Here is a 21,374-nt window from a genome sequence, read left to right as displayed (position 1 = left end):
GTCCTGAGCAAACCACAGGCTCCCTGGGTTCAATGGGCCTTCCACCATACCCTACTGACCATTCTCATTTTAGATGACTTTGAAACCTGAAATTCCTCCCTCCACTTTCTAAGTACCATGGTTATACATCTGTAACCATGCTTGACTTAGTTGGCTTTAACTCCATTTAATCATTCGTTAGAATGATGGGATGAGTAAGATGAGCAGTTACACTTAATTATATTAAAACTCCACCAACCTCCATGAGCCTGGGTTTCAACCATCTGTAGAATAAAGACAGTACTGTGCTCTAGTCTCTTGATGAATTATAATACAAAGATAAAGAAAAACAATATTGCTCATAGTTGGAAGACAGTGGACCTTAAGACAGGAAGGCTGCATTTGATGGGAGTCATCTGTTACTTAGATCAACCATTCACACCTTATTGCTATTAATGACATGTTCATGGGACTGAATAGAAGGCTCAGCACTTAAAACACTGGATGCTCACCCGCAGGGCCTGACTTTTGATTTCCAGCACCCAAAAGACAGCTTACAATTGTCAGTAACTCCAGTCACAGGGGATCAAACAGCATCTTCTAGTCACTACTGGTTCCTGGCATGCCATTGGTACCTCGCTGGCAAAACTTATACACTTAAATTAAATTTTATTCTTTTCTAAGGTAATAGACACATGAAGAAAACCCTTTTAACAATATGTAATCATATACATAGATGTCTTTCCACCATTTGCATATCTGGTTCCCTAGGAGGCCAGATGAATGCACCAGATCACCAAGACTGGGAAATACAAGTCATTCTGAAGAATCAGATATAGGTGCCAGGAATTAAACTTCAGTATCCAAGAGGAGCAGCACTACTGAGCCAACTCTCCAGGTCATAATAATGCTAAAGATGAAGATGAGCTACTATTCCTTCTGTCTCCTATCATTTGAAGGTGAGGAAAGTCCCCTCTTGATGGTTGTCAAAGAATTTAATGGATTTCTTTACCTCTCCATATTGTTTCTGAGTTTCATTGTTAACACAGTTCTCTTGATGTAAGACTATAAAAGCTTTTGTTAAAACCATTCAGAGTCCAGCCAGATTATATTAGGGAAAGTTCCAAAATTTGAGATAAGATTGTATTTTTGGAATTTTTGACACAGGGAATGTCCACAGAGCCATAGCTGCAATGGAATTCACTATGGGCGCCAAGATGGCCACAGACTCAGAGACTGGCCAAATACAATCCTTCAAGTGCTAGGATTATAGCCACGCACCTCTAAATCCAGTTGAGGTATATGTTTTTAAATGACCTATCATTGAATCAGAGAATGAAAAATAAAGTATGATTTAAAATGGACCATAATTGTTCTGATGAAGAGTAAATTTCTTGAAATTCTGTAATTGAAATGTGCAATAATTTAATATGTGCTCAATAATTGGGTCATTGTCTGTCTTTGCTTTATTAACTTTATCCATGTAAAAATGTTTGAGCAGTGTTTGTGTGTATACACCTGGGCAACTCACAGGTGTCTATTATTTTCTTCCCCTATGTGAGTTTTAGTGATGAAACCTAGGGATTTCTTTGACTGCAATTGGTCTCAATTGCACTTATTCAGGATTAAAAATTATTTATGTGGGTAGGAGTGTGCATATGCCACTTCCCAAGTTTAGAAATAAAAGAAAAAACTTGTAGGAGCAATATGGACCACCCAGAGATAGAACACAGGTCATCAGGCTTATCAGCAACCAATTTTAATGAATGAGAAAATTAATTGAAATTCAATTGTGGTTTTTGAGAAAGTGTTATAAACAAATGTTTAGTCCCCAGAATAAACAAGTTGAAAAAATGTTTGTGCCACAGACCGGCTCAGGGGAGCCACTCAGACCGTGGGAGAAGCAGGGTCCTGGTAACAGGAAGGCACAAGTTCGGTGAATGACACACAGACACAACACACAAGAGAGTGGTTGGAATCTGCTGCGATTTTACTGAATTCATGTTTTCATTATATAGTATTCAAACAAAGAACAAATCAGAAGGTCATGTGTCATTGGTTGGCACAGTATGAAAGCTTCTTTTAGTCGCATCAGCAATATTTAAGAAAAGTACATTATCAGGAACAGGTGTTAGACATAAAGCATCCTTAGAAGAGGAAATCTTGTCCTTGGGACTGTAAACCTCAGACAAGTGGCTTCATCTTATGAATAGAAAGTTTCTGTCTCATTATCACTATCATGGCCCTTCCTCTTCCTAACCCTTTATTTCATCTAGTGACCAAATATACCTAATCAGTTCTCTGCACCTGTTGAACTATACTTTTTAATACCTTCTTATGCAGCAGACATCATGGGGGTTGGGATCTAGCAAGCCTATCCATAAAGTTCAAAATATTATATAACAGTCTTTGTCCATCAACATTAACCCATCTATTCCCTTGCTCATCATACACCCTGTGTATGACAAAGGTTCTGCTGTAGTCTTATACATTCCCATACTGTGTTTCCTTATCCCAGAGCTGTTTCTGAAGAGAATGATCCTTGTCTTGTATATATAAAGACTATCATTATTATGAAAGAATTTGTGCAAACTTCATATCCCGCATAGACATCTAATCGAGAAACCCGTCTATGCCTCAGCTGTGGCTAATACCAGGCTGTCTTCCATTGACCTCCAGAAAGCCTAGTCCCATAGGATACGTAGCTCCCATCCGGTATAATGACATATGTCATGTCACACAGACGACACTGGAGTTGGTGTTGCAGTTTGATCATATAAATATTTTCCTATGCAAGAAGGATTTTGCATTCAAATTATACAGTTCATCTGTCTTGTTTACAATCTGAAAAGAGGACAATAGTTTACTATTATAATATTCCTCATAATCTTATTTGAGGACCAGGGAAATGGCTCCATGGGAAAGGTCTGTGGTGTGCAAGGATGGAAAACTGACCTTGATCATCATATTAAGAGGACCAAAAGTAGAAACTGCAAAGTGGTCTTCTGGTCTCCAAATATCTGCATTGGTCCTAAAAACCCATAATCACATTGCACACACACCGTAAATCTTTGTTACAAAATAAATCTTAGTGCCCTTACATTACCTGAAATCTTTGGATAATTTCCTTAGAAGGCAATTCTTCAAGATAAAATGGTTAACTAATTGGGAGTGGGGAAGCATGGAACATCAGTATTATGTATATATATTCTAATATATATTTATAACACACATATAAAACATCAAGCTATGGTATGAAATACACAGTTGAATGTTTATTGTCCTACTTTATTACATCTCTACCAAATAAATGAAAATACTGTTTTGAGTACACACGAGATCATTAATGTTTCTTATATTCTCTTCTATTAAGCATTTTTTAACATTAACATTGTTAAATTGTGTTGACCAAAGAGCAAATGTTGTGAGTACTTCATCTACTCTTAGACTTGTACTAAGGAGGTAGACTCATGAGGATCAAGAGTTCAAATATATCCCTGAATCATTACTAACATTTAGGCAAAACTGAATAACAAACAAGAAAATCTCAAGGGAATTTGTGGAAATATGAAAAACAAAACCAGGAGCAACAACCCACCACCATTTCATAGATACTCTTACTTAAAAAGTATGATCACACACTGCCTGATATTTAGATAAAAAAATGAATCAATTAGATGATGGGGTTACCATTCTTCACATTATAGTAGAAAAATACAGATTAACAAAAGTCACGGAAGAAAAATAAGGACCACAAAATAAACTTTACTAAATGGATTTGTCACACATGGAGCACACTTTAGTATCTACCTCAAATGTTTCAAAGTAGAAACCACAAGGCAGTGATCTCTACCATCAGTCTTCAGTGAGCATGGTAAATAATTTACTTCCTTCAAGGCTATAATGAAAAATAAATGGATCATTATTTTTTCTTGAAGCTGAAGACAACTGTAATGTCTAAAGGCTTTACAAAATCATTTTCAGAAAGTGTTTTCTTTTATGTGAGTTTATTCCTGTTTCTGTCTTTTAATTGATACAAATAGGCTTTAAAATAGTTAGAGCACTAGAAACACGGCTGGGCAGTTAAGAAATGTTTGCTACCTGGACCAAGGTCTGATTTTTGATAACCTCCTGTAATTTCTGCAATAAAATCCTAGGATCTAATATATCAGAAACCAGCATGCACATTCACGTACCCACACAAAGCACACTGATATCACATAATCACAATCAAAACAACTCTTTAAACATATTTTCACTCATGAAAATTTTACTCATGTAAGAATTCATTCCTATAATATAGGTGTTAAGGCACCTAATGGCTTACAGAGTTTTTCTTCACCATGAAGCAATCAGGCAGGCTTGAAGTCTGAGAAATCAATCCTTCTAAGTTGATGGAATCATTTGGGAAGACGTATGAAATGCTGTCCTGCTGGAGGAAATAAGTCACTGTGGGTAGGCTTTTCTAGTTTACACTCTCTGCTTCATGCTGTAAGTCAAGGATTTGAGTTCTCAGATTCCTGTTTTAGCTGTCATGTTAGACAGTTGTAGCCATAACACTTTCTTTCTTTCTTTTTTGAGAAAGTGTTTCCCTGTAGCTTTGAAGTCTGTCCTAGAACTAGCTTTGTAGACCAGGCTGGCCTCAAACTCACAGAGACCCACCTGCCTCTGCCTCCTGTGTGTGGGATCAAAAGTATGACCACCACTGTCCAGCTGTCATGTCACTTTCATGGTGATCCTGTATGCCGCTGGAGCCAAAGGCCAAATTAATTTTTATAAGTTGACAACAACAGAAAAGGAACAAATAAAGTTTTACATCTGAATCAGTGATTCCATTCAATTGAAGAGAAATATAAAATCTAAAATGGTTGCATTATTGTTTAAATTCATAGTCCGAGTGTTACAGCTCTGGGGGCGGGGGGAGTTATCCTGACTGTCAGAAGTCAGACTATACCTACAGCTATGAAAGGAAGGTAGTCTGGATATTTATAGCTGTGTGGAGAAAGATACCCTGATCTGATGTGGGATTCCCCTCTGTGTGATGTGATTACCATTAATGAATAACAAAACTGCCTTGGCTTGTTGATAGAGCAGAACTTAGGTCAGCAGAGATAACTGAACTGAATGCTGGGAGAAAGAAGGGCAGAGTAAGTGAGATGCCATGGAGATGCTGAAGACAGATGCTGGGAATTTTATCCAGTAAGTCACAGCCACAAGACCATACACAGATTAATAGAAATGGGTTAAATTTATATGTAAGACTTAGCCAATAAGAAGCCAGAGCTAATGGGCCAAGCAGTTGTTTAATTTATACAGTGTTTGTGTGATTATTTCAGATCTAAGCTAGCCAGGTGCCTGGGAACCAAACAAGCAACCTCCCTACAACACTGACTGTCAGAAGTCAGGCTATACCTACAGTTGTGAAGAGAAGGTATCTTGTGATGTGGGATTCCCCTCTGTATGCTGTAAACATGATTTATTACCATTGGTAAATAAAAAAAAGTTGCTTTGGTCTACAGCAGGGCAGAATATATTCAGGCTGGAAGAGAGAGAGAAAGAGAGAGAGAATAGGTGGAGTAAAAGAGATGTAGTTGTTCAAGCAGAAAGATGCCAGAACAGAACATTACTGATAAGTCACAGCCTGTGGTGAGATTAATAGAAATGGGTTAAATTTAAGATGTAAGAATTAGTCAATAAGAATCTTGAGCTAACAGACCAAACAGTGTTGTAACTAATATATTTTCTGTGTGACTATTTGGGTCTAGATGGCTCCAGAAACTTCCTGAACGGTCTCAAATTACAATCCTGGATATCTACAGCTGATAGGAAAGCTACCCTGACTGTTATTAAGTCAGGCTATGCCTGAAACTGTGGAGAAAAGGTATTCTGAATAGTTATAGCTCTAAAGAGAAAGGTACCCTCACTGTCCTGTCAGGACATACCTACAGCTGTGAAGGGAAAGTATACTGGATACCTACAGCTAAAAGGAGAAAGGAATCCTGACTGTTGAGAAGTCTGGCTATAACTGAAGCTGTGGAGGGAAGGTAGCCTGATACCTAGGGCTCTGAAGAAAATGGTAGCCTGATTGTTAGAAGTCAGGCCATACCTACAGTTGTGAAAGAAAGTGTACTGGATACCTACAACTATGAGAAGAAAAGGTATCCTTGTAGAGGCCCCAAACCATGAGCCTATTTCCACCTTGTCTGAAGGTCAGCGTTTCAGGGTGGCAAAGTTGTTAACAGGTGTGGCTACACACCCTGACCTAAGGTGTGGTTGTTTTGTGTTTTGGACTTTAAGAGGGCCTAGGCAGATAAATCCACTCCCCCTTGAGCAAAGGTGAGAGAATTATAAAAATACTTCTGCTCCTTCTTTTGAATTAAGATGTTTGGCCTAAGGAATGACTGCCTTTAGGATCCTTGGTCTAGGGTCGGTTCACTGCATGAATAACAGAATGTTTTTCTCAATAATTAAGGATTTGATGGATGAAAGTATTGAAGCAAGTAACTATTCTAGTTGTCCTTGGCATTGTGTTAAAACAGTCTTTTGTCTTCTTCCCCACCCCACCCCCGTTATATTGGGGTATAAACATAATGGGAAATTAAATGCAGGCAGATTTACAGTATTTACTGGAACTCCCTGCCAGTACTATCCTATGCTTCTGCTTTATTATTTTCACTTGTGCCTTCATTCTCTTTACTTATTTTTCTAATCCCCATGCCCTTACCCCTGGTAACTGGTATACTTGTCAAAGATGGTCCCTGACAAACACTGGCTATTGGGAAGTCCGGCTATATGTGAGGCTGTGTTCCAGTGGGAGATGTTCTCCATGCAGGATGTAGCAATACTGCTCCTCTCCAAAAGAGCCACCACAGCTGGGCCCTGCTTCATTCTGCTAAGAGAGCTTCAAAGCAGACATGTCCATGGCTGTTCTGTTCCACTTCCCTAAGGGAGTTTCCCAGCAGAGGTGCCCAATGCTTCTCTGTTCCACCACACTAGGGAGTTTCCTAACAGAGATGCCAATTTTTTTCTCAGCTTCAGCCCAAATTGTTACTTCTCTGCTTCACTAGAGTTAATGGGAAATTTTCAGAAATGTTGAAGTCGCTGGTGAAGAGTTGCTACTTCTGCCCTGCTCGTTTAAGGGAGTTTGCCAGCAGAGGTGACCAAAGCTTCTCTGTTCCAATCCACTACAAAGTTTCTTACCACTACGGTGAAGGTCTTCACCCAAAACTCATTCAAGAAATTTATTTGGAAGGGAAGAATCCAGGAGAGGGGCTGTCTCTGCCAGGGCAGAAGCCAACTGAATATGTACAAAACTTATATAGGACTTCTTAGTCACAGAGTATTCCCAGGGAGAAGGTTCTCGGGGTGGGAATTGGTTAGATGTCAATCCCTGATCTTGAACAATGCAGAGATTGGCTGGATTTCATGCTCAGAGGTTGGTAGATCTTGAGCTTAAGGATTAGCTCGTTTTGTGCTCAGTTGGTCAAGGGTAGAGTGTGTTTCTTTGGCTTTTGTTTTAGGGTCAAAGTGTGTTCTGTCACTTGCCCTTTATAGTCTTTTAAGTCTGGTTTCAGGGTCAGGTGTTTCTTTCATTGGCTCTGGATTCAGAAACAAAGTGTATTTCCTTGTCTTGGTTTTAGAGTCAGGATGTATTTCTTTGTCTCCAATTTCAGAGTCAAAATTATATATTTCACTGGCTCTGATTTCAGAGTCAGGATGTTTTTTTCGCTGGACCATTTACCCTACACATAGGACTTCATAAATTCGTAAATTCATTTTACCATGAGTTTGTAAGTACAAACAGTATAAAAATGACATCATAATGCTTGAAAAGATTGTTAACACTGTCAAATTTATTTCTACAGAAGAAATAGCACTGTGTTGTAGGCAGAAGATCCTTGTTCATTCCTGGCTGCCTAGACCCAAAATAATCACACAGAAACTATATTAATTAAACACTGCTTGGCTTATTAGCTTAGAATTCTTTTTTTTTTTTTTGGTTTTTGAGACAGGGTTTCTCTGTGGCTTTGGAGCCTGTCCTGGAACTAGCTCTTGTAGACCAGGCTGACCTCGAACTCACAGAGATCCGCCTGCCTCTGCCTCCCTAGTGCTGGGATTAAAGTCATGCACCACCACCGCCCAGCTAGCTTAGAATTCTTATTAACTAACTCTGACATCTTAAATTAACCCATTCCTATTATTTTGTATTTTACCACAAGACTTGTGATTTACCAGTAAGATTCCAGGGCATCTGTTTCCAGACTCCAGATACATGGAATCTGACTCCACTTTCTTTTCTCCTCTATCTCTGCTTGGAATTCCTGCCTTGCTCTATTCTTCCCTGCCATAGACCCAAAGCAGCCTTTTTTTTTATTAAACAAAGGCAAGAAAATATTTTCACAGCATACAGAGGGGAATACCAAATCACTTTTTAGCTGATTATAAATGTTTTAGCTAGAGATCTGACCAAATAGTGTATAATAAGAAGCCCTCTTTTTTATTTCAGGTAGTCAATGTCTAGTGTAATATGCAAAGATTTTAAAAGATTGCTGCAAACAAAAATTTTACTCCTATATAAAGCACAAATTTTACCTCACTGAATACATTTATAGGGTTTCTCTGCAGTATGATTTTTTTCTCATGATTTAGATTATTCATACATGCAAATGCTTTATCACACTGATTACATTCATAGAGTTTATCCCCAGTGTGTGATCTTTTATGCATTTGAAGAGGACTGTGATGTACAAAGGCTTTACCACACTCATTACATTCATAGGGTTTATCTCCAGTATGTGTTAGTTCATGTCGTTGAAGATGACTATGATAAACAAAGCCTTTACCACACTAATTACATACACAATGTTTCTCTCCAATATGGGTTCTTTCATACCTTTGTAGATTACTGTGACATGCAAAGGCTTTACCACACTGGTTACATTCACAGGGTTTCTCTCCAATATGGCTTCTTTCATGTGTTTGAAGAGTACTGTGATGTGCAAAGATTTTAAAACATTGATTACATTCATAGGGTTTTTCTCCAGTATGAGTTCTTTTATGCTTTCGGAGGTAACTGTGACATGTAAAAGCTTTACCACACTGATTACAATCATAGGGTTTTTCTCCAGTATGGGTCCTTTCATGGCTTTGAAGATCACTGTGATGTGCGAAGGCTTTACCACACTGATTACATTCATAGGGCCTCTCTCCAGTATGGCTTCTTTCATGATTTTGTAGATTACTGTGACATGCAAAAGCTTGACCACACTGGTTACATTCATAGGGATTCCCTCCAGTATGAGTTCTTTTTTTTTTGATTATTTTTTTTATTGATAAAAGAATAAAGGAATAAAAAACAAATTTCCACCTCCTCCCAGCCTCCCCTTTCCCTCCCCCTCCTCCCACTCTTCTCCCCCTCCTCCCACCCCTCTCCCCTTCTCCCCACTCCTCTCCCCCTCACTCTCCAGTCCAAAGAGCAGTCAGGGTTCCCTGCCCTGTGGTAAGTCCTAGGTCCTGCTTTCTGAGGTAACTGTGACATGCAAAGGCTTTACCACACTGATTACATTCATAGGGTTTTTCTCCAGTATGGGTTCTTTGATGCCTTTGAAGATCACTGTGACGTGCAAAGGCCTTACGACACTGATTACATTCATAGGGCCTCTCTCCAGTATGGCTTCTTTCATGATTTTGTAGATTACTGTGACGTGCAAAAGCTTTACCACACTGGTTACATTCACAGTGTTTCTCTCCAGTATGGGTTCTTTCATGCCTTTGAAGATCACTGTAACATGCAAAGGCTTTACCACACTGGTTATATTTATAGGGTTTCTCTCCAGTATAGCTTCTTTGATGCCTTTGAAGATGACTGTGACATGTAAAAGCTTTACCACACTGATTACAATCATAGGGTTTTTCTCCAGTATGAGTTCTTTCATGGCTTTGAAGATCACTGTGATGTGCGAAGGCATTACCACACTGATTACATTCATAGGGCCTCTCTCCAGTATGGCTTCTTTCATGATTTTGTAGATTACTGTGACGTGCAAAAGCTTGACCACACTGGTTACATTCATAGGGTTTCCCTCCAGTATGAGTTCTTTTATGCTTTCTGAGGTAACTGTGACATGCAAAGGCTTTACCACACTGATTACATTCATAGGGTTTTTCTCCAGTATGGGTTCTTTGATGCCTTTGAAGATCACTGTGACGTGTGAAGGCTTTACCACACTGATTACATTCATAGGGCCTCTCTCCAGTATGGCTTCTTTCATGCCTTTGTAGATGACTGTGATATGCAAAGGCTTTACCACACTGGTTACATTCATAGGGTTTCTCTCTAGTATGGCTTCTTTCATGTGTTTGAAGAGTACTGTTATGTGCAAAGGTTTTAAAACATTGATTACATTCATAGGGTTTTTCTCCAGTATGAGTTCTTTTATGCTTTCGGAGGTAACTGTGACATGCAAAGGCTTTACCACACTGGTTACATTCATAGGGTTTCTCTCCAGTATGGGTTCTTTCATGCCTTTGAAGATCACTGTGACGTGCGAAGGCTTTACCACACTGATTACATTCATAGGGTTTCTCTCCAGTATGGGTTCTTTGATGCCTTTGAAGATCACTGTGAAATGCAAAGGCTTTACCACACTGATTAAATTCATAGGGTTTCTTTCCAGTGTATGTCTTTTTATGCATTTGAAGATGACTGTGATGTGAAAAGGCTTGACCACACTCATTTCCTTCATAGGGTTTTAATCTAGTATGTGTTTTTTCAGGCATGTGAAGATGACTGTCACATGTAATGGCTTTAATACATTGAGTATATGCAGAAGTTTTCTCTCTAGTTTGACTTTTTTCATGCCTAAAATGATAATGGTACATGTAAAAGCATTACTACATTTAATACATTGTTGATTTTTTTATCTGTATGAATTAATTTTACAATTTAGTCCTATTTTAAAGAGGAATTATATGTTAACATTTTATTACCATGTTTACAATTTTGTTTTTCCCCATTAAGGCTTGCTTTTCATCTTTGAAGATACATGATTCACATTTACAGAATCTTTTTTCTACATGAGAATTTTCGTGTATTTGAAGAGAACTGAAAAAACTCAGAGCTTTACCACCCTTATTGCATTCATGTGTCCTCTACTGTGAGTGATACTACATTTGCTAAGTGAGCTAGGACAAACAGAAATATTTATACAGTCCTAGTACTCATGGTGCTTTTCTGAAATGTGAGATGGTTGATATATTAACAATGAGGCTATAAAACTAGTTACTTGTATACTTTTACATCAAATTCAACATGTATACTCAACATGGAGACTGCTACACATCTTCTGTTTGTTCTGAGAGAGAGGTATGCTATATCTTTTCACATCCCTATGCTCATGTGGCTTGTATCCAGAGTAACATATGATATACCTAGTAAAGGAAGAATAACAAATACAAGATTTCCACATTGAGTTCACACTTTATGTCCTCAGAGACTTGTGGCATCTGGATTAAGGCCTCTCCACAACAGCTGCCCCTTGATTCATGACTCTAACTGCCCCCTCACTAAACTTAACACAGTCACAAGTATATGGGTTAAATTACCTTTTCTATGGACTATTAGTGTAATACAGAGTTTTAGAGATATACTTATCAACTTTTCAACATATATATCTTTTATAATATGAATAATATGAAATAAACAGACGATTTTACAGTGTAGTTCTCATTGTATTATGATTCAAATGGTAATATAAGTTAAGACATTGTTTCCTTGACTTCTTTCTTAAAAGAATGACTTATAAATGCAGTTCACCTATCTGAAATTAAGGTATATGATTTTGTGAGAATTTAATAATTATCAATGCATGTTATTATATACACTGCTGCTTTTGTTTAAAACATATAGGATGTATTACAATTCTTCAGAGATATATTTGTATATTTATAAATGAAAATTACCTTTCATGTCTTCTAGAACTTTGACAATGTTCTTCAACATTATGGTCTTCCCAACTGTATCCTAAAATATAGTGCCAGACATTATATATTAAAAATTGTAAAAAAAAATTTAGCTACCATTTGTAGCAAACCTTACAACCATGCCTGATTTATTTACCTCATTCTTCTTTCTCAATCATATTACAAAAGAGCATCCATTAACCAATGAACAGTTGCCCCCTTATTTGAAACATGAAAGACAATTCAGCCCTACCTATAGTAGTGAGGTTTCTGTAGGTCTCCACCATCACATCTTTGTAGAGATTCTTCTGTGAAGGATCCAGCAAAGTCCATTCTTCCCAATTGAAGTCGACATGCACATCATCATAGGTCACTGCATTCTAAAATATGCCATACATGTGTACAACCAAAAGCATGATTCTGACAACACTGTAAAGGTATACTTCTTTAACAGTATAGTTATATAATTATGGTGCTCCCCATACTTATTCCATGAAACAGACATCATAATTTAATCACTAAGTCACTTTAGAAGCAAAATGAATAGGAGGCTCACCTCTGTCATTTCTGACCCTTTGAATGAGATATCACCTTACAAGAGAAATGCCTACTAAAAAACAATGAAAGATATGTAAACAGATCAAGAGTACAGAGTACAGATAAGAGAAACTGTATGAAAGATTAATTCCTACCTACAAAAAGAAAAATAAGATGAAAAAGCCAGATGTATTGAATCATACCTCTAATCCTTGTACTCAGAAGGCAGAGGCATGTATATCTATCTTCCTCTGAGTTGAATACCAGCCTAGTCTATGCAATCACTTCTAGGACAGCAAGAAATACATATTAAATATCTGTTTCACATGAAAAATATCAAACAAATATAAAAGAAATAACTCATAGGTTTTTGCTGAAGTTTCTACAAAGAGTTATGCATTCACTTGAACTCTTTATTCATTTACCCAGAAACCTGAAGTGTCCCAATTTTAACTGCAATGTAAATAAGATATTATTAAAAGCACTGTGTGTTTAAAGTTACAAATTGACAAATGAAAACAATAGCAATGAATATGCTGATTATAAATAATCAACACAGAGCAGGAAAGATAGATCAACAGTAAATAGTCCTCCTGGTCTTGCATACAGGTGGGCTCAAGGACTTACATGGGGGATCATAACTATCCATTGTTCCCAGCTTAAGGTTTCTAACACCATCTTTTGATCAATGTAAAGACCAGGTACTCACATGGTGCATATCCATGCATACCGGTAAAATATGTAGAGGTAGGCAGAGTAGACAGGATTGAATTCTGGAAGGAAGAAGGCAGAGTCATTGAGAACCACCATGGAGGTGCCAATATCAGACATGCTGCATCTTTCCCGGTAAGCCACAACCTTGTGGTGATATCCAGATTACTAGAAATGGGTTAAATCAATATATGAGAGTTAGCCGATAAGAGGCTATAGATAATGAACCAGGTAGTGTTTAAATTAATACAGCTTCTGTGTGATTATTTTGGGTGTAAGCTAGCCAGGATGACAAGCAATCCCATCTTCGTCACCAAGAAGGGAACAAAGGACCACCTTCCTCCTACTACAAAAATATTCATTTTAGTAAATCAATCAGAAGAGATGGAGAGGGGCATTTTATATTCATAACAGGAACAGTTCATCAGGATGAAGTCTCAATCCTGAACATCTATGCCCCTAATATAAAAGCACCCACGTACATAAAAGAAACATTGCTAAAATTCAAGGCAGCCATCAAACCGCACACACTAATAGTAGGAGACTTCAACACTCCTCTCTCACCAATGGACAGGTCAATCAGACAGAAACCTAACAGAGAAATAAGACAATTAATGGAGGTAATGAAACAAATGGACTTAACAGACATCTATAGAACATTCCACCCAAATAGGAAAGAATACACCTTCTTCTCTGCAGCTCATGGAACCTTCTCGAAAATCGACCACATAGTCGGTAACAAAGCAAACATCCACAGTTACAAAAAAGTATTACTAACCACCTGTGTCTTATCAGATCACCATGGATTAAAGTTAGAATTCAACAACAAGGCTATCCCGGAAAGCCTACAAAGTCATGGAAACTGAACAGCCAACTACTGAACCATACCTGGATTAAGGAAGAAATAAAGAAAGAAATTAAATTCTTCCTGGAATTCAATGAAAATAAAGAAACAACATACTCAAACTTATGGGACACTATGAAAGCAGTCCTAAGAGGAAAGTTCATAGCACTAAGTGCCCACTTAAAGAAAACGGAAAATGCATACATTGGGGACTTAACAACACACCTGAAAGCTCTAGAAAAAAAAGAAGCAGACTCACCTAGGAGGAGTAGGAGACTGGAAATAATCAAACTGAGGGCTGAAATCAATAAAATAAAAACACAGAGAACAATCCAAAGAATCAATGAAACAAAAAGCTGGTTCCTGGAGAAAATCAACAAGATTGACAAACCCCTATCCAAACTAATCAAACGGCAGAGAGAGAATTTGCAAATTAATAAGATCAGAAATGAAAAGGGGGACATAACCACAGACACAGAGGAAATTCAGAGAATCATTAGATCTTACTACAAAAGCCTATATGCCACAAAACTGGAAAATGTAAAGGAAATGGATACTTTCCTAGATAAATATCATTTACCAAAGTTAAATCAGGACCAGGTGAACAATCTAAATAGACCTGTTAGTCGCGAAGAATTAGAAGAGGTTATCAAAAACCTCCCTACCAAAAAAAGCCCAGGACCAGATGGTTTCAATGCGGAATTCTACCAGAACTTCCAAGAAGACCTAATACCTATACTTCTTAATGTATTTCACAATATAGAAACAGAAGGGTCATTACCAAATTCCTTTTATGAAGCTACAGTTACTCTGATACCAAAACCACACAAAGACTCAACCAGGAAAGAGAATTACAGGCCGATCTCACTCATGAATATCGATGCAAAAATCCTCAACAAAATACTGGCAAACCGAATCCAAGAACACATTAAAAAAATTATCCATTATGATCAAGTAGGCTTCATTCCTGAGATGCAGGGCTGGTTCAACATACGAAAATCTATCAATGTAATCCAGCATATAAATAAACTGAACGAAAAAAACCATATGATCATTTCATTAGATGCTGAAAAAGCATTCGACAAAATTCAACATCCATTTATGTTAAAAGTCTTGGAGAGATTAGGGATACAAGGGTCATACCTAAATATAATAAAAGCTATATATAGCAAGCCGACAGCTAACATCAAATTAAATGGAGAGAAACTCAAAGCCATCCCGCTTAACTCAGGACCACGACAAGGCTGTCCACTTTCGCCATACCTCTTCAATATAGTGCTGGAAGTTCTAGCAATAGCAATAAGACAACATAATGGGATCAAGGGGATTCGAATTGGAAAGGAAGAAGTTAAACTTTCGTTATTTGCAGATGATATGATAGTGTACATAAGCGACCCCCAAAACTCCACCAAAGAACTTTTACAGCTGATAAACAGCTTTAGTAATGTGGCAGGATACAAGATCAACTCCAAATAATCAGTCGCCCTCTTATACACAAAGGATATGGAAGCAGAGAGGGAAATCAGAGAAGCTTCTCCATTCACGATAGCCACAAACAGCATAAAATATCTTGGGGTAAATCTAACCAAGGAAGTGAAAGATCTATTTGACAAGAACTTTAAGGCATTGAAGAAAGAAATTGATGAGGATACCAAAAAATGGATGGACATCCCTTGCTCTTGGATTGGGAGGATCAACATAGTAAAAATGGCAATTCTACCAAAGGCAATTTATAGATTCAATGCAATCCCCATCAAGATCCAATCAAAATTCTTCACAGATCTGGAGAGGACAATAATCAACTTTATATGGAAAAACAAAAAACCCAAGATAGCCAAAACAATCCTATACAATAAAGGATCTTCTGGAGGCATTACCATCCCTGACTTCAAACTCTATTACAGAGCTACAGTAATGAAAACAGCGTGGTACTGGCATAAAAACAGAGAAGTCGACCAATGGAATCGTTTAGAAGACCCGGATTTTATCCCACAAACCTATGAACAACTCATTTTCGATAAAGGAGCTAAAAGTATACAATGGAAGAAAGAAAGCATCTTCAACAAATGGTGCTGGCACAACTGGATGTCAACCTGTAGAAGAATGAAAATAGACCCATATCTATCACCGTGCACAAAACTCAAGTCCAAATGGATTAAAGACCTCATTATCAGCCCGAAAACACTGAACCTGATAGAAGAGAAAGTGGGAAATACCCTACAACAGATGGGCACAGGTGATCGCTTCTTAGGTATAACCCCAGAAGCACAGGCATTAAGGGCAACATTGAATAAATGGTACCTACTAAAACTGAGAAGCTTCTGTAAAGGAAAGGACACTGTCACTAAGACACAAAGGCAACCTACTGACTGGGAGAAGATCTTCACCAACCCCGCAACAGACAAAGGTCTGACCTCCAAAATATATAGAGAACTCAAGAAACTAGACTTTAAAATGCTAATTAACCCAATTAAGAAATGGGGCACTGAACTGAACAGAGAATTCTCAACAGAAGAAGTTCAAATGGCCAAAAGATACTTAAGGTCGTGCTCAATTTCCTTAGCAATCAGGGAAATGCAAATCAAAACAACTTTGAGATATCATCTTACACCTGTCAGAATGGCTAAAGTCAAAAACACCAAGGATAGCCTTTGCTGGAGAGGCTGTGGAGGAAGGGGTACCCTTATCCATTGCTAGTGGGAATGCAAACTTGTGCAACCACTCTGGAAAGCAGTGTTTCGGTTTCTCAGGAAATTCGGGATCAACCTACCCCTGGACCCAGCAATACCACTCTTGGGAATTTACCCAAGAGATGCTCTATCACATGTCAAAAGCATTTGTTCAACTATGTTCATAGCAGTATTATTTGTAATAGCCAGAACCTGGAAACAACCTAGATGCCCTTCAATGGAAGAATGGATGAAGAAAGTATGGAATATATACACACTAGAGTACTACGCTGCGGTAAACAACAATGACTTCTCGAATTTTGCATGCAAATGGATGGAAATAGAAAACACTATCCTGAGTGAGGTATCCCAGACCCAAAAAGAAGAACATGGGGTGTACTCATTCATAATTGGTTTCTAGCCATAAATACGGGTCACGGAGTCTACAATTGGCGAACCTAAAGAAGCTAAGTAAGAAGCTGAACACAAGGAAAAACATATCGTTATCCTCTTGGATAAGGGAAGTAGACAAAATTGCCGGGGAGAAAAGTGGGATCTTGGGGGTGTGGTGGAGAGGGGGTAAGGGGAGATGGGGAGAGAAAAGGTAGAAGGGAAGGAGGGGGGACTTGGGGAAACAGGAGGATCGGGATAAAGGAAGGTTGGATAGGGGAGCACGGACCCACAATTCTTAGTTAAGGGTCCCACTTTAGGGTGGGCAGGAGAATTGACCCTAGAGGGGATCCCAGGTGCCCAAGCTGAGGTCCCCAGTTAGTTCCTTGGGCAGCTGAGGATAGGGAACCTGAAATGACCCCATCCTAGCGCAATACTGACGAACATCTTGCATATCATCCTAGAACTTTCATCTGGCGATGGATGGAGATAGAGACAGAGACCCACACTGGAGCAATGGACTGAGCTCCCAAGGTCCCAATGAGGAGCAGAAGGAGGGAGAACATGAGCAAAGAAGTCGGGACCACGAGGGGTGCACCCACCCACTGAGACAGTGGAGCTGATCTACTGGGAGCTCACCAAGGCCAGCTGGACTATTACCAAAAAAAGCATGGGATAAAACTGAACTCTCTGATCATGACGAACAATGAGGACTGATGAGACGCCAAGGACAATGGCATGCAGTTTTGATCCTACGCAATCTGCTGGCTTGGTGGGAGCCTAGCCAGTTTGGATGTTCATCTTCCTAGATATGGACGGAGGGGGGAGGACCTAGGACTTACCACAGGGCAGGGAACCCTCACTGCTCTTTGGACTGGAGAGGGAGGGGGAGAAGAGTGGGGGGAAGGGGAGAGGGGTGGGAGGAGGGGGAGAAGAGTGGGAGGAGGGGGAGGGAAAGGGGAGGCTGGGAGGAGGTGGAAATTTGTTTTTTTTCTTTATTCTTCTTTTATCAATAAAAAAAAGAAAAAAATATTCATTTTAAAATAAAAATTCAAAACAAACAAAACAGGCAGGAAGAAGTTTATGCACCTGCAATCCAATGACTCAGAAGGCACAGGCAGTATTAATGTCATGAATACATGCCATTCTGGGAAACATAATGAAACTTTCTGACAAATTTTAAAATTCAAGATATGGGCGAAGCTCAGTACAATAGCATATGCTTGATAGGAACCATCATACAACAATATTAAAACAAAAGCCAGGAATGCTGGCCCACTTTTAATCCCAGCACTTGGGAGTCAGAGTCAAAAGATCTCTGAGTTTGAAGCCAGCCTGGTATATAGAGCTAGTTTCAGGACAGCTAGTGCTACAAAGACAAACCTTGTCTCTAAAAACAAACAAACAAAAATGAAAACAGTGGGCTATTAAACTACCTAGGCACCAAATAGCAGATAATTCTACTGAATCTTGTGTGATTTAGTGTTAGAATTTATGATGGTGGGGAAGTTATGACAGCAAAAGAAGAAAGCTGACTGATTAGTTTCAACCACAACATGGTAGGCACAAAAAACAGGAAATGGGTTGAGGCTACAGAAACTCATATTGTGGGATTCCCTTCTGTATGCTGTGATTATCATTAGTTAATACAGGAACTGCTTTGGGCTTAAGCAGAGCTATGGGAAAGAACTTAGCTAGGTGGGGAAAACTAAACTGAATGCTAGGAGAAAGAAGGTGGAGTCAGAGAGAAGTCATGGAGCCCCTCCAGAGACAGATGCTGAGATCTTTACGTAAGCCACAGTCACATAGCAATAAACAGATTAATAGAAATTGGTTAAATTAATATGTAACTGTTAGCCAGTAAGAAACTAGAGCTAATGGGCAAAGCAGTGATTTATTAATACAGTTTCTGTGTGATTATTTCAGGGCTGAGCAGCTGGGAACTAACAAGTGGCTTCCCACAACAAACTGGTGCTTGTGTGGCCAACTAAAATCCACTTAAAATCTTAGAGAGCTTGGAAAAGAATTCTAGACACTAAAAAAATAAAGTTTAGCCACATTTATTTCCCCAAATGGGGTTTGCTTACTGGTGACATGCTGCGGTTCCTTTAAGAGAGTTTTTCTGATTTAGAGATAACAGGAAAAAACCTGCACCATTTTGAAATGCCGGCTTTCTGGACTGTGCTGCCACCGTGAACTCTTGACTTTCTGGAGGACCAGCTATGGGCTCTGTGAGCAGATTGCTACTGGCAACTTAGATCCCCTATATGCCTGAAAATGGGGCAATGTACATGGCTCTCAGAGGCAGCAATCATGCCTCTGCCATGATGACTGGATGGAGCAAGCAGGCAGGCCGTATTTGCTCTACCAATGGCACAGCTTAAGTTCCAAAGTGCTTAGCATTTTAAGAAGTGCTCAAAAACAGTAAAGAATTACAGACACACAATAGGACAGATTCATACATAAAAGACCTCTAAATGAGACATGTTGTGTTTAAAAAATGTACATAGGCTTGGGAGAGAGAAGAAAAACATAGAAAGTTAAAAAAAAAGTAAATGGTTTATAAAAATGAAACAAAGTCTTTAAAGAGACAGAGTATAGACAATCATAAATTAAAGGAGTAAAGATAATAAAATAAATATTAAAACGTAATAGAATAAAAAAATAAGCCACATAAACATGGACTATATACAGAGTCTCTGGATTATTTATATTATTGTGTTTTCTATAATTATTTTGGCTATAAAGGAGCTAAGTAACCAACATATATATTTTAAAGGTATCATGTCTTCAGGATTTGGGTCTAAGGATTTGTTGCTTTGCAAAAGAGGTTCTCCTTTTTTTTCCACAGAGGATGAGAACCTGTGGAATCCCTCTAGACTAATGTGGTTTGATGAAACAAGACCGCCTAAAAGGTCACTATGAACACACCCAAAAAATTACTTCACCAAATAAAGAGCAGGAAGCAGTTTGAAGAGAACTATGCCCATATTCCCAAATACTGTTCATAAATGTTTGTTTGCATTTAAAAGGGAATATGCTATAGGGATTTGCATTGGTATGGATCTTAGTTTATTGATACTAATTTAAGGTCAATTTTATTATATGCATTTCTGCTCTTGATTAAGGCATTGTATTTGTCTAGCTCATTTAAAAATGTAATGTATAATTAAAATATAGGTAAATAGAGAGTCATCTATAATAGTAATAGTAGCATGTTAGTTAGATTTTCTTGATGTATAGAAATGTATTTCAGATAGATAGGGATTATTCAAATCTTTCAGAGACTTTCACAATATTACCTTTAAAATGTTTTAAGAGCTTAAGACTTTTCATGACAATGAGACACATCTGCTCCTGGCAGCAGCAATCTACTTCAAGAGGATAATCAGCATCGAAGAGGCTCCTTATGGAGTTGGTTAGCCATTTGGGCAAGAAACTGCTCTAGGCTGGACTGCTTGATGAACTAGACATGCAGGACTCACAGGGTTCCTGATTCATGAAAGTGTCTGCCAGACATTCTGTAGGACACAGAAGAAGGCAACTGATGTACTCTTCTATTGCAAGGCAGAACAGGTCTTCAAATTTCCTACTTTATGGAAAAATCTGCTTGATAGAATAGACCTGTGAGCTTAAGATTGGATGCCCATAACAACACAAAAGAACTTTGGGTGACTGTCCAGGTAACAAGATGTCTTTGTCATTTCTAGAGTTTTGGAAGTTGCTTACAATATACTTCCTGTTTACCTAGGTAATATTATATCCTTCTGGAGTCTCTGTTGGAGTTGAAGAATTGGGAGGTGATATGGAATTCCTCTCTCTATGCTGTGATTATCATTGTTTAATAAGGGAACTGTTTTGGACCTATAGCAGAGCTATAGGACAGAACTTAGGTGGGGCGGGGGTAACTAAACTGAATGCTGGGGGGAAGAATGCGGAGTCAGAAAGAAGTTATGTAGCCTTGCCAGAGACAGATTCTGGGAACTTTAGCTGGTAAGCCACAGCCACATAGTGTTATACAGATTAATAGAAATGGGTTAAATTAAAATGTAAGAGTTAGCCTTAAATAAGAAGCTGAAGCTAAAAGGCCAGGCAGTGATTTAATTAATACAGTTTCTGTGTGATTATTTCAGGGCTGAGCAGCTGGGAACAAACAAGTAGCCCTCTTTACTATATCATATCACAGCCCCAATGAGAGATTTCATCCAGAGAGGCTCCTCCTACTAATGATTTCACAAGCAATCAAATGAAAGTTACCAAGAGGAGGCACATGTTAAAATACA

At 38.5% G+C, this 21,374-nt stretch overlaps 1 protein-coding gene across 2 annotated transcripts in view; it reads right to left on the bottom strand.

Annotated features, from left to right (window-relative positions):
* Window positions 1–8,830: 8,830 nt before the first annotated feature.
* The window catches only part of LOC142838406 (uncharacterized), a 37,004-nt gene continuing 24,460 nt past the window's right edge, over window positions 8,831–21,374 (bottom strand). The window contains exons 2-6 of one of the 2 annotated variants that reach the window (XM_075953825.1): window positions 12,194–12,320; window positions 11,941–12,001; window positions 9,852–10,768; window positions 9,026–9,236; window positions 8,831–8,858 (exon numbers count right to left, since the gene is read on the bottom strand). In XM_075953825.1, coding sequence (XP_075809940.1) covers window positions 8,831–8,858; window positions 9,026–9,236; window positions 9,852–10,768; window positions 11,941–12,001; window positions 12,194–12,320 — 1,344 coding nt within the window. Of the gene's footprint in view, window positions 8,859–9,025; window positions 9,237–9,851; window positions 10,769–11,940; window positions 12,002–12,193; window positions 12,321–12,688; window positions 12,762–13,186; window positions 13,251–21,374 lie in introns of those variants that run through there. The other variant, XR_012908555.1, reaches the window with a different exon arrangement.

The sequence above is a fragment of the Microtus pennsylvanicus genome, chromosome 19 (genome assembly GCF_037038515.1).
Source record: "Microtus pennsylvanicus isolate mMicPen1 chromosome 19, mMicPen1.hap1, whole genome shotgun sequence".
Lineage (NCBI taxonomy): Eukaryota > Metazoa > Chordata > Mammalia > Rodentia > Cricetidae > Microtus > Microtus pennsylvanicus.
The sequence above is the reverse complement of the archived record's forward strand: the minus strand, read 5'-3'. Positions and strand labels throughout refer to the sequence as shown.